The following is a 12,166-nucleotide window of genomic DNA, read 5'->3' on the forward strand; positions in this document are numbered from 1 at the left end:
CCTTGTCCTTTGGCCATCTTGTATTTTGGCTTTCTTCCTCTCAGGGCTGGACTTGCCATATATGGTAAACGCGTTTCCAGGCAAGCTTTGGCTTTTCCGGCAAATTTGCGGCACAGGTTTGTGGCCGGATGAGAGTGCTTGGACTGTCTGGTCCCAGTCCGCATCCGGAGCAAAGTGTGTCTGTTGCATGGCAGATGTGGTGGCTGGAAGCTGTCCATGATTGGATACCCCCTACCCGTTTAAGTGGTGCAGAGCTTTACTATTCGCGGGCTAAACTGTGACTGCAGCTCGAATTCAGGATAAAAAGAGGACTCATGTAGCGATTCTTCAGATAGTCGTTTTAGCCAAGACCCCTTCGAAGAGGAGCATCCTGCTGAATACCAAGAACTTGTTGTTGCTGCCAACCAGCATCGCTGCCTTCAACCGTTCTGACGAAGACCTTCTTACAGATTTCCTGATAGTCTTCATTGATAGTTTAACCCCTGGGCCGGGGCCACCCTGTGGACTGACCAGCTCCCTCCTGTGCTATCTCGCTGCTTCAGTTGCTGTCTCAAGTTGGAACTTGGGACTCAGCAGACCCCCGACTAGTGAAATAACAGGCAGCCTTGTTTCATGGTCATTTTCTACCATTTGATTGCAGTGGTCATTGCGGTTTCCCATCTGCATTGTGTCCTAGGGGTCCTCAAGTTTGTCAGCAATGTGGTGGTTCTTGCATCAATGTGCCAGGTTCGTCCAGCTGCCCAGTACCATATGCAGGACTGTTGAACACCAGGATCCGTCTCGCCAGAGCGTGGTATCGCTCACTAGCCGGACCTAAATCCTGAAGCCAAAATTGATCTCTGCACAGGCGACCCCTGTACCTGCTCCGAGGGTAACAAGACGCAAATTAAGTGGACCCAGCGGATTCAGAAACGTCGAAAGTGGTCCCTGACAAATTCGGAGTACAGGTGGTGAGTTCGCATTTTGGATTCTACCTTCCCCGCTCTCTGTCCCCCCACCCACCGACCCAGCCATCATTTCTAACCAGCGCCACGTCCTAACCCTACCTCTCCCTCGAATGGTTGTGATCGTTTGTGTTCTGACCAACAAATCCCCTTTGGCTTCCTTTATGGCGGTGTGATTTGGAGTGAGCCGCCTAAGCAGTGTGCTTCACTTCTGCTGCACTACTTGAGACACTTACATCTGCTTGTTGACTTTGCCAGCACTTGTTCAGCCTACTTAAAATACTCCCAGCTCCCGGCAAAGGGTTAATTTAGGACTTGTGACTTCTAGGCCACATTTCTTCTAGCAAGGGAAGGACTAAAGTGTAGGGCCTTGTTTTTATGAGGCTGTGTATTGTGTTTTTACCTCCTTTAATTACTTACCTGTTCTCAGACTGGTTTATTACTTACCTTTGTCTACCTTCATTCACTTTACTATTATAAGTCTGATCTAACTGTTAAAAGTAATGGGTTGGTGTTTTATAGCCAGAACACCGCAAGGTGTAAGTATATGTGCTAATAATGTATGTGTAGTAGTTTACTTACCTGTGTTTTTGATCAATAAGAGTTTGTTCAAGGCCTAAATATTTGCAACTGTATTTTTATACATTCTGCCTTACTTGAATTATTAAGAGTGCTCTGTGTGTGCTTAACTGATCCTTTACTGACATCACCCTCTTCCAAGTCTAAGCTGTAGTGCTTTAGTCACTCTTACTTGAAAGGCATTAATGTCTCCCCCCCCCTGTTCAACAGAATAGGATAGATTCTCAGAATATGTACACAGGGCTGAGTCCAAAAATCCATCTCAACACCCATGGTCGTGGGCTTGGACTACACGCAAGTAACTTTGCCTTCCTAAAGGGTTGTTTATGTTCAGAACTGAAAAGTAGGTAAAATTCCCATAAAGCCGAAATATTAGTTTGTTACAAAATGGAAATTTGAGAAAAACACAGGACGGGAACCAGTTGTACCAGTTGTAGGTCTGGGGCAGACCGATGGTGTGGACATCTAAATGGGTTTGAGGGGAACCCCGCCCCCCGCTGCGCCCAAAAAAGGAAAGTGAAGGTGTGCATTTAAACGGAGTAAATGTTATACATTTACGCTGCGGGCTGTCAGTGGACCTGGGTGCGTGGAGCAGACACGAGCTGCCAAGTCAGCTGTGACTGGAACCGGTAGGACACCCCTGGGCAAATGTCCGCCCAGACCTGGCTGTCACCTTTATAAGCCCCTTCTTTGGTACTTGTGGTGACCGGACTGTAGCCCAGGGGTGAGGCCGCTTGGGAAAGGAGCCACGGGCGATACAGCAGACTATCTCTTTGGAGAGCACATGCAGAGCCTGGACGGAGAGCAAGATGCTGAAGCAGTCTTAGGTGTATACCTACCTTGAAGTTTCTGGTAGCTCCTTTAAAAGCAAAGAAGCAGTCTTTTTTCCCCTGCTACTGAAAGAGGAGGAGGAGGGCTTAAAATCCCATTACAGCCGCGGAGCGGCCGCAGGGAGCTGCATGGAGGTGCAGTCTTGCAGTAATCTCTGTTTTCCAGCAGCAAAGAAGCAGTCTTTTTTCCCTGCTACTGAAAGAGGAAGAGGAGGGCTTAAAAACCCATTCCAGCCACCGAGCGGCCTCAGAGAGCTGCGTGGAGGTGCAGTCTTGCAGTAATCTGTTTTCCAGCAGCAAAGAAGCAGTTGTTTTTCCCTGTTACTGAAAGAGGAGGAGGAGGGCTTAAAATCCCATTACAGCCGCGGAGCGGCCGCGTAGAGGTGCAGTCTTGCAGTAATCTCTGTTTTCCAGCAGCAAAGAAGCAGTCTTTTCCCCTGCTACTGAAAGAGGAGAAGGAGGAGGGCTTAAAAACCCATTCCAGCCGCAGAGCGGCTGCAGAGAGCTGCGTGGGGGTGCAGTCTTGCAGTCTGGCAGGATGGCAGCCTGGCCCGCCCTGCCCAACACCAAAGACAGCACGACTAAACAGGACGGGAAGACTCCTGTAACCAGGAAAGAATGTCTTAAGCAGAGGATCATATCAGAAGACTTCCAGGACTTCCAGGTAACCCAGGAAGAAGAGGGTCGACTACTTCGAGGTGGCCATACACAGTGAAAGGCACGATAGTAAAGTTGGATCGTAAAACATCTTCACATCAGTCCCGCCTGGGGGGGAGGACTTTCACCCCTCAGCGTGGCGCGATCGCCGGGAGGCCCGGGGGGAGGGGGTGGTGGATGAGGACTTGGTCGGTGACCCGCATGGCCCCTCTGGGCAGGGGACCTCTGTGTGTCTCGGAGGCGCGGTGGGTCTGGAGGTGGCGCCCGCCCCTTGGCGGGGCTCGGATATCTGGAGACTCGGGGGGGGGGGGGGGGGGCGGGGCTCTGGGAGAGAAACACGAGGGAGCTGGTGGTGGCGAGCTGGAGCTGCCCACTGGCCCCTCGTTGGCGCCGTCGACTTCGGCGACACTGGAGAGCGTGGGCGGGAGAGGCCGGGTGGACGATGATTTTGCCTGGGCTCCCGACGTCCTGCTAGCTCTGCCCACGGAAAGAGGCTCGTCTGTTGCTGGAAAGACAGATGTGAGCACAGAAGAGCCCGCTCTGCCCCCCATGGAGGCGAGGCCGACTGAGGCAAAGGACCCCAAAAGCATCATATAAGACACACTCTGAGTCCCCACCTAAAACCAGCAAGACAATAACGCCCAAAACACCACCAATGAAAAAGAGGATACTAAAATGGATCCTTTGCCACACAGAACACGCCCAACCTCAGAAATTGAGACCCACCCAGTAATAGCAAGGGCCCAGCCCACACCAAAACGTATCAGATCCAAGGTCAAACAATTTTCTTCATAAAACAATAACTAACTCAGGAGACTTGGAAGATTTGGTACAGGCGACCTCAACATATTGAGAGAACACAACTGGACAAAAGACTGGATCGACTCCGCATTGGATAAGCACTTAGAAGAGTCAAACTTGAGTGAGCCAGTTAGTGAGATGAACACCACCCAAAACCACCTGCTTTGCGGGTCACAGAGAGGAATACCATCACTTTGAAATTAAACAAACCCCTTGAAGCTCAAAGCCCCCAAAGTGATAGATGGAAAAGAATTACGATGACGACGTCATCAACACAAAATAAGCGAACATCAACAAAGCTTCAACACAGAAAACCTGGCTCAACTCAGCCTATCACAAACAACCCAATAAGCAAGTTCTTTAATAAACTGGCAAGAACTCTACCTACAAGTCAATTTGAATGATCAGATGCTGACCTATTAGCGGGGATACCACCATCACCCCGTGAAAAACATTACACAACCGGAAACTCAACTGACTTCTATAAACGTCCCATTCGCCAGCCAAGCCCGCTGGCACTAGGGCCAACCCAAAACTCTGTGCTAAAGGAGAGAGTTCCTTTCCTAAAGCACAGCACACGAAACCACGAGGAGAGGGGGGGGGACCCAAGATCCGAAACAAATGTCTACATTGAAAACACGCAGAACAAGTCCCCCGAGAAAGATAAGATTATTTTGGGACAGCCTACTCAAGTCCCGACATCAAACTCCATAGCCTCTGACAAAAAGGGTAACAAGGAAGTGGAACTCGAAGAGGCCTCCCCAAACCATAACGATCTCAGTTTCTAAACAAAGAGAGAAGAACTCCAGGCAGAAATTGACACTTCAACACCATAGGGACAACACTCCAGTGGACATATCCCGAAATGTTTTTACATTTTCAGCTAGCGTGCATTTGGGAGCAAGATACATAAGTCCCTCCTAAGGCCACACGATCCTCTCCCTTTTCATATTTCTTGTCTACCTCCCTGAATTTAGCCTACATCAGCTCCTTTTTCTACCTCTTCTCTGTCCCGACTAGCTCTTCCTCTAGACTGGCCACTTCCCTCTGTCCAGTGTTCCAACCGTCCGCCATCCTTCGCTCTCGTCTTTTTATCAACCGCCCTTCCTTATCCTCCTCTTCACTCTTTCCTCTCCATGCTCCTCTCCCCCATGTCTCTCCCCTGGATATTCGCCCCCCTTCCTACTACACCCCCATATACATTCATGGATTGCACCGCTACATATACTCTTTCCTCACTGAATGTATTTTTTTCATTTTGTGCGCTCCCTGTTCTTCAATTCTCCCTTTTCGACCATGCAGTGCTCTGATGTATCCTGTGTGCTCATTTCTTGATTTTTTAAAAAAAACATTTTTTTACATGTTCTTTCTTTGTAGATGCTGTGCACAGTCTGACCTGCGCTGTCATGTTGCTGAATACAGACCTGCACGGGAAGGTATGGCCCTATCCCTGGGATCTGCCCAAGCTATTGTTTCTGTCACCGGGTGGGCAAAATGATGGGACAGAGTAGTCCTACATACCAAGGAAAAAGGTTAGAATGGGGCCAACAGGCCGAGGCAGTCTCTCTCTCTATGTATGTATGTATATATGTATATTCCTATCTATTCTTCACAAACTTTTCCACAACTCCCACTGCTCTCTCCTCCCAGTGGGGCTATTGGTCCTGATCCCTTGCCACACGTCCTGAAAAATGCCAGCAAGCGCCTCACCAGCGTTCCTCTTTATGCTGCAAGACTAACCTGCCGTTATGAGGTTGAGGTTTGAGGCAATTTCCCTGACCTGGGAACAGTGGTGAGCAGGTATGTCCGTCATTAAATCAAGGTCCTCCAATGAAATTCCAAACTCTCAAATGTCTGATGTAAGTAATTCACTTTTTTTTTTAGATTATAAACTCTCCTAAATCGGGGGTAAAATAGCTCACCCAGTCCAGGTTCTTGAACACGCCTATATCAGCTGTGAATAGTTCATCCATTTCAACATATTTGTTTCTGCACTCTGGTACTTGTACTATTACTTTTCCATTATAAATGTAGAACTCCAGATCTCTGCATGAAGGATGTTTCAGAAGGCAGTGATGTGCAAATGGTGCCATGTGCTGACTGCAGATAAGGCAGCCTCTGCAGCTAGCCTGCACGGCGCATCGAGTGCGCAGGTCGTGCTCTGCTCCACGTCACGGTGCTCGGACTAAACCTTGCTGTTGACAGGAGATAGGTGCCTGCTGAGATGGCTGTCGGGATTAGGGAGACAGAGCGTTCTAAGTCCTCTCAGACGGGCTTTGCTGGGGGCCAGGTCTGAGTGGAGGCTAAGGGAATGATATCTTGCTACATACAGTACAGAATCCCAAAGCGCACCAACCCCTGTAGTATTTCCATTTAATCAATCCAGAGATCAGAGAACACGCTCACTGCTTTGCTATGATCCCCTGGCATAGTTTCTGTATTTCCATAAATACCAACGAGAAAACGGCTCTAACGGTCTTCTCAGAGGGGCTGGGTACAGTACAGGTTTATGAAGGACAAATCCGTAAACGGCATACAAATGATTCCCCATAAACAGATGCGGGCCCTTGTATAGATTGGCCCTGCTGAAGGACTGTTCATCCAAAAGGTCAATTGCCCTTTTTTTTTTTAAAACCTGTCCAGAGAGCTTTATTACGAAAAATATTGTAGCTGGTATGTCTAAACGAGTACGTGCTCTATGTCTGAGGTCCATGCGAAACCTTTATAGGTAACAATATGTCATGAGGGGATGGGTACTTGAACACCCTGCCCCCAGAGTTTGATACCAGCATATTAACTCTGCGAAAAAAGTGACTGGGTCTCTTCCAGTATGACAGACCCTCTGAAAAGGGCACACATCCTCTTAAAATGGGATTGAATCTCCTGCGGGAATCTGCTTTGTCTGGGAGCGGCTATGGCAGGGATGCGTGTTCTGAGGAATCTGGTGTTAAGAGTTCCGCTGTCTGAGCTGGTACAATGCATGTTCTGTCAAGAAGCTGGTGTGAGGCATGAGCCCCGAGGTGATGTAAGAAATGTTCTCTCAGTTTAGGACGGTTGAGCTTTCAGAGAGCTTGTGAAGTGGGCTGCACTCTGGCTGGTTCTCACGGACTGATTCACTCTTACAAAGAATGTTGGAAAAGGGAAGCGTTCTTGGGACCTGTTGTATCCGTGCGTACTTCCAGGAATGTGGTATTATGCCTTCCACTCTCAAGGAAGCGACGTAATTATTCACTCTTGGTGAACCTGCTGTATGTCAGGGGTACACTTTCATTCAGGGAGATTAGTGTAAGTGGGTGCAGTCTCTGAGGAGCATGTGTAAAAATGCACTAACACCTGTATAAGAGCCTTTAGAGAGCTGATGGAATTGTGTTGAACTCTCGGGGAACTGGTGCAAGGGATTCCCTCTCCCATCTGAACTCAAAGCTGGTGTTAGCGGTGCCCCTTTACAGAGCTGGTGTAAGGTTGGCACTCTCGCGTGTCATGATACCATTGTAAGAGTGCACTCTTGGTAAAACGTGTACTCTCAAGGAGTTGGTTTTTGAATGATGCACTCTGGGAGCTGTTGTAAGGGTCCATGCTTGCACAATTGGATGGTTGAAGAGGTGCACACTCTAAATGGTTAAGATGTGCATTCTTATAATAATAATAATAATAATAATAATATTAATATTATTCTTGACTTGGCTAAGTAGGGTGAGCATCTGGGGACGTGGTTGCGGGGTTCACTTTGCTGGCTATTTAAGAGGTGTACTCCAAGGATCTTATGTAAGGGGCTGGAATCCTGGGTAGATGGTGTAAGGGTGTCCTAGGGCAGAACTCATTTTTGGCATATCTACAGTCTCATTTCAAGGGACTCCTATGCCTTTTTTTTGTTCTCCCTTTATTTTTGGGGTTTTCAAATTTATTTTGGTGGTCAGAGTGATTTCTGAAGAATTCCCCCATCCACTATTATCAACTTATTTAAGGTGTATGGTATTGGGTCACTCATAAGGGGCCCAGTTCCAGGGATGTCGTTATAGCACCATATTTTTGCTCAGAGTGATTTTATCACCCTACATTGGCGTTAGGGGGTAGGTTACTGGTGACTAATATTTAAATTTGGTTTAACCAGGGGTGCAGGCAGATTTACCGATTAGAAGCGCAATGTACCTTTATGGTAGCCATTTTGGTAATTATGGGTTTTTTAAGTACTCTTGGCCATTTTGTTTTAGGGACTTCCTTTGTTCATGGAAACCATGTGACGTGCCTTAAAATGACTGCTCTGGCCATGTGAGCCCTTTGTGAGCCTAAGATGGCAGCCTTCATAGTGATTTGAACTGGTTTAAGACAGTCACTGGCCATGAGTAGCCCACTACACTTCATGTACCTTGAAGCACACACATTCGAGCGCTTTGCAGTGCAGGACACAGAGAAATCAGCAATCCGGCAGTCACAGCCAGTTTGAGGTAAAGAGCACTCGTTTTTGGCTCCAAGGCCATTACTAGCCTTGCATTTACTTGTGTGCACACCCTACTGCACGCCACTTATTTCGGGCAGAATCATATACTTATGCCACTGTGTGCTTTTCTCTTTCCTTCCAGAGACAGCACTTTTCGCTCTCTCTTCTTCCCCTGTTCAAAGGCAAGAGGCTTTTTTGCCTCTATCAGGCAGCTTTGCAGTTTTCTTCAAGCTGGCTACATATTCACCTATCAAGGTAGGCGTATGCTATATTTTCACTGTGATATAAGGCACACACGTGCATTACTTTGTGTATTTTCATACATTCACACATTTACATCATTTCCTTAGGTCATCCTTTGATGTTAACAACGGGCACCAGGACTCATCCCAGGTGCACCGCAGCACGCTGTATTAGGAATACATCCCCACCAGCGTAACCCACGAGCATTTATTAACAGGTAGTTTTTGGAATTTAAATCTTTTGAATTTAATTCACAACAGCATAGCACAACATATTTATTTGTGCTTTGTCTCTGAATACGCATTCTATCTTCATTTTTACATTTTTTAGAGAGCATGTGTTTCTCCATTGTGCCCCCCGCTTTGATGTAGTCCTGCCGAGGGTTTTCCCGGTTCCACCCACCCAGACGCTCTGCACCGGGTTCTGCGGACTCCACGCGCCTGGTTATTTCTACTCACCCACAGTGAATTTACCTCGTAATTCTTGTGCCCATTGGCATTTGACTTTCTCTCTAAGCGATCAGGGTAGCTAAACAGAAAGGGATTTTCTCTTTCAAAATAATTTACTTTTGTTTATGTCTGCTTCCCCACAGGGTCAAGTTGTTGTGTGGTATCTCACCCAGAGGAAGGCAACTCTAATTATGTCATGGAACTATTGGCCAGACAGGTGGCGTGCTTGCCGAAACGTGGTTTAATGATGTCAATCTAAATCTATTGTTCACATCACTATTTTTTTTGACACGCACACGTAGGCAGACCTGTCAAAAAATAATTAGGACATAGAATAATTCCAATTCTGCCAAATCTTTGGAAATAATTTATGCAGTGGCTAAATACAAGCCATAAACACGAATGTTGACTGAGGTTAGGTCACCATCCAGCATTGGCAGTTTGATGTCCATTTTCCTTTAACATTTTCTTTTGGTTTATCCTGCTTAAAAGTTTGAAGTAAAACTTTTGTCGTTTTCTTATTTTGTATCAAACCTAATATCAAATATATGTATTCACATGTTTAATTGTTCACGTATTGTTTACGCATTTATGTTTTTGCCAAATAAAACAAAATTATATTTTTCTATATAAAAAACATTTTTTTCACTGCTCTTTTCAAATATGAGACTACCCTGTTTGCTTTCAGAGTCTGCTACAGCCTTAAATTTGCGTGACACCTTTGTGGTGCACCTTGATGAATAAATCATTACTTGAATTAATTGTCAACTGAGTTTACAACAGTATGGACCCTATGTTTGAGTACTGGCCACTGTTGGGACATATTTGTGACCTGCAATGCCCTTACCCATTAGATACTGAAGAAGAGGGTAGTGTGCTGGGAAGAGATCTTCAGTGTGCAGTCTCCACAACACCGTAGGCAGTTTTTGCTTCACGTGGTGTAAGGAACTCATGGTGGCAATAGTAAAGACCGACACAAGTGATCACTGTTCAAGGGTGTTTATTAAACTGTATGCAGGTTGGAAAAACGCCTAATCTAAACCTAAATCTAAGGTTGGAGCAATCATTGACCATCAAATGAGAAATAAGGCCGTTCTATTGGTGTTGTGTCAAATAAAAGGCATATACAAAGAAAACCTATTGCTAATCCTTACAACTAATATAAAAAGGGCGTGGGATAGTTTTCTTGAAAAGAAAGAAGTGTTAACAAATAATATGTCCGGATGCGGTAGTCTGGGTCTCCCTTCCCCACGTTTTGCGCATGGGGTAAGGCAGGAACTTGGAGTGCTGTACACACTCGAGCTTACCCAGCATGAGACGACAGTTCCGCTTCATCTATCAGGCTAGTTGACGGCCAAGTCTCGGATCTCCTGAAAGTCTCTTGCTTTCGAGGACCTGATGCACTCACGATAACAAAATAAAGTTCCTTTAACAAAGGATAGTTTGTATTCTTGATACTTAGCATGAGTATTCCTCACAACTGGGTCCCTTTCTTCTGGGTGCAGACCCCTCTCAATTCTCAGCCTCCCTCCACCGGGTTCAGTATGGCTTTTCACCTTCACGATTCTTAATGTCTATATAAACAGTTCCTGTGGACATCCATCTGCCGGGTTCACCTTTATCAACACACTGTCTCTTGGCACTTTAGACTTTGCCCTCTTTTCATCAGCCTCCCTCCGCCGGTTTCACTCTAGCCAACTTCACATTCACATTTGCTATCAATGTCTGTAGAATACACTTCCCTTGCTTTCTCACGTAGTGGGATTAACTTCTCTTGCTTTCTCTAAAGTTCTTAGGCCAAAGGCTTTCGATTTTACAGGGATTTAGCTAGACCTCCTCTATGACCACTTTGACTTGTCTTGGCGGCTCTCCTACGGCCTTCTGGTATCTGTAGTTTTCTCAATATGGGATAAACCAGGGTTTCTCGAGACAGTCCCCTCTGCAGCTGGTCTTCCTTTAACAAATTCAGGGTCTTTCAGTTTCTCTCAATATGCCACATTGCATCTTTCATTCAACACAGAACGGTTCTTCTCCAGCATTGGATCTTTCATGGATTCACATGCTTAGAATATTCCCCGTCGTCAGGCTGGGAACCCTCGGTATATTTATAAAGACCTTTCCTATAGGAAAAAGTTCGACACTTCTGTGTCCTATCTACGCCGTTTTCGGGCTGCGTACGCCTGACCCAATAGGACGTAGGGATATAAATAGCCCCGCCCAGCGGCTCCCTTCAAATTTCAACCGTTTCCAAAGTAGCGGGAGCACCTCGTGTTTGTTTCTACTTCTGTACACGGTTGAATTCTACTGTTGAGAGTTTTTCGTGCAAATGTCCGGAAAGGCGTTATTCCGCCCATGTGCCACGTGCGGACTGAAAAAAGTCTATGAAGGAGATGGGCACATGGATTGTTTGTACTGTCTGCACCCTCATCACTCGGTGGACAGTTGTGAGATCTGCAAAGGCTTCTCACAGAAGACGCTAAAGGATAGGACTAGACGCGTGGTGACATGGCAAATGAGGGAACTTATCCTTCATCGGAGGTAGGATCGGCGTGCCGCCTGGCATCCAGACCCAAGTCATCTAAGGCGGGATCCCATCGCCGGTCAGTGTCGGCTGAGCCTCCTCCGAAGAAACCGCGTTCTATGGAGAAGCGCCCTTCAGTAAAACATCAGGCTAAGGAATCCTCGTCGAAACATGGACAAGATCGCCATCAAGGAAAGACTACTTCTTCATCTTCGTCAAAAAAAGGGAAAGATCCTTTGAAGACCTCCTCCTCAGGGGACCTTCACAGGTCGTCCTCGAGTAGAGACTCGACGAAGCATAAATCTGGCTTAAAAAAGGCGGGATCGCCAAAAGAGTCTGCCTCACAGCCTACACCATCGTCTACGGAGACTGTCGTTGACGGGAGTGTTACCGTCGATGCAGGTAATGCCTGTAGTGGCCCCGGCGAATACAATAGCGACGATAGACGTATCCACGTTGTCGTCGTCGGTGGAGCCTCAAAGGGCGTGGCAGCCGGAGGTGTACGATGCGGTTCTGCCAGAGACCTTACTACAGCTGGAGGCGGCCTTCTCAATATCATCCATGGAGGAGGATCGAGAACAGATCGTGGGTCCAGCAGATCTGGGATTGCAAGGAATTGCATCGACGACGATTTCGGGGGGGCAAAATGTCCCAGCTTCGTCCTCTTTGTTGAACCCTCAATCTATATTATCCTTGCAAGTGTT

At 46.9% G+C, this 12,166-nt stretch overlaps 1 protein-coding gene across 4 annotated transcripts in view; it reads left to right on the forward strand.

Annotated features, from left to right (window-relative positions):
• Nucleotides 1–12,166, forward strand: part of LOC138492065 (PH and SEC7 domain-containing protein 1-like) — a 1,158,039-nt gene that overhangs the window by 592,264 nt on the left and 553,609 nt on the right. For all 4 annotated transcript variants that reach the window (XM_069619020.1, XM_069619022.1, XM_069619019.1 and 1 more), the window contains one exon: nt 5,189–5,247. In XM_069619020.1, coding sequence (XP_069475121.1) covers nt 5,189–5,247 — 59 coding nt within the window. The remainder of the gene's footprint in view (nt 1–5,188; nt 5,248–12,166) is intronic.

The sequence above is a fragment of the Ambystoma mexicanum genome, chromosome 10 (genome assembly GCF_040938575.1).
Source record: "Ambystoma mexicanum isolate Mex_15411 chromosome 10, UKY_AmexF1_1, whole genome shotgun sequence".
Lineage (NCBI taxonomy): Eukaryota > Metazoa > Chordata > Amphibia > Caudata > Ambystomatidae > Ambystoma > Ambystoma mexicanum.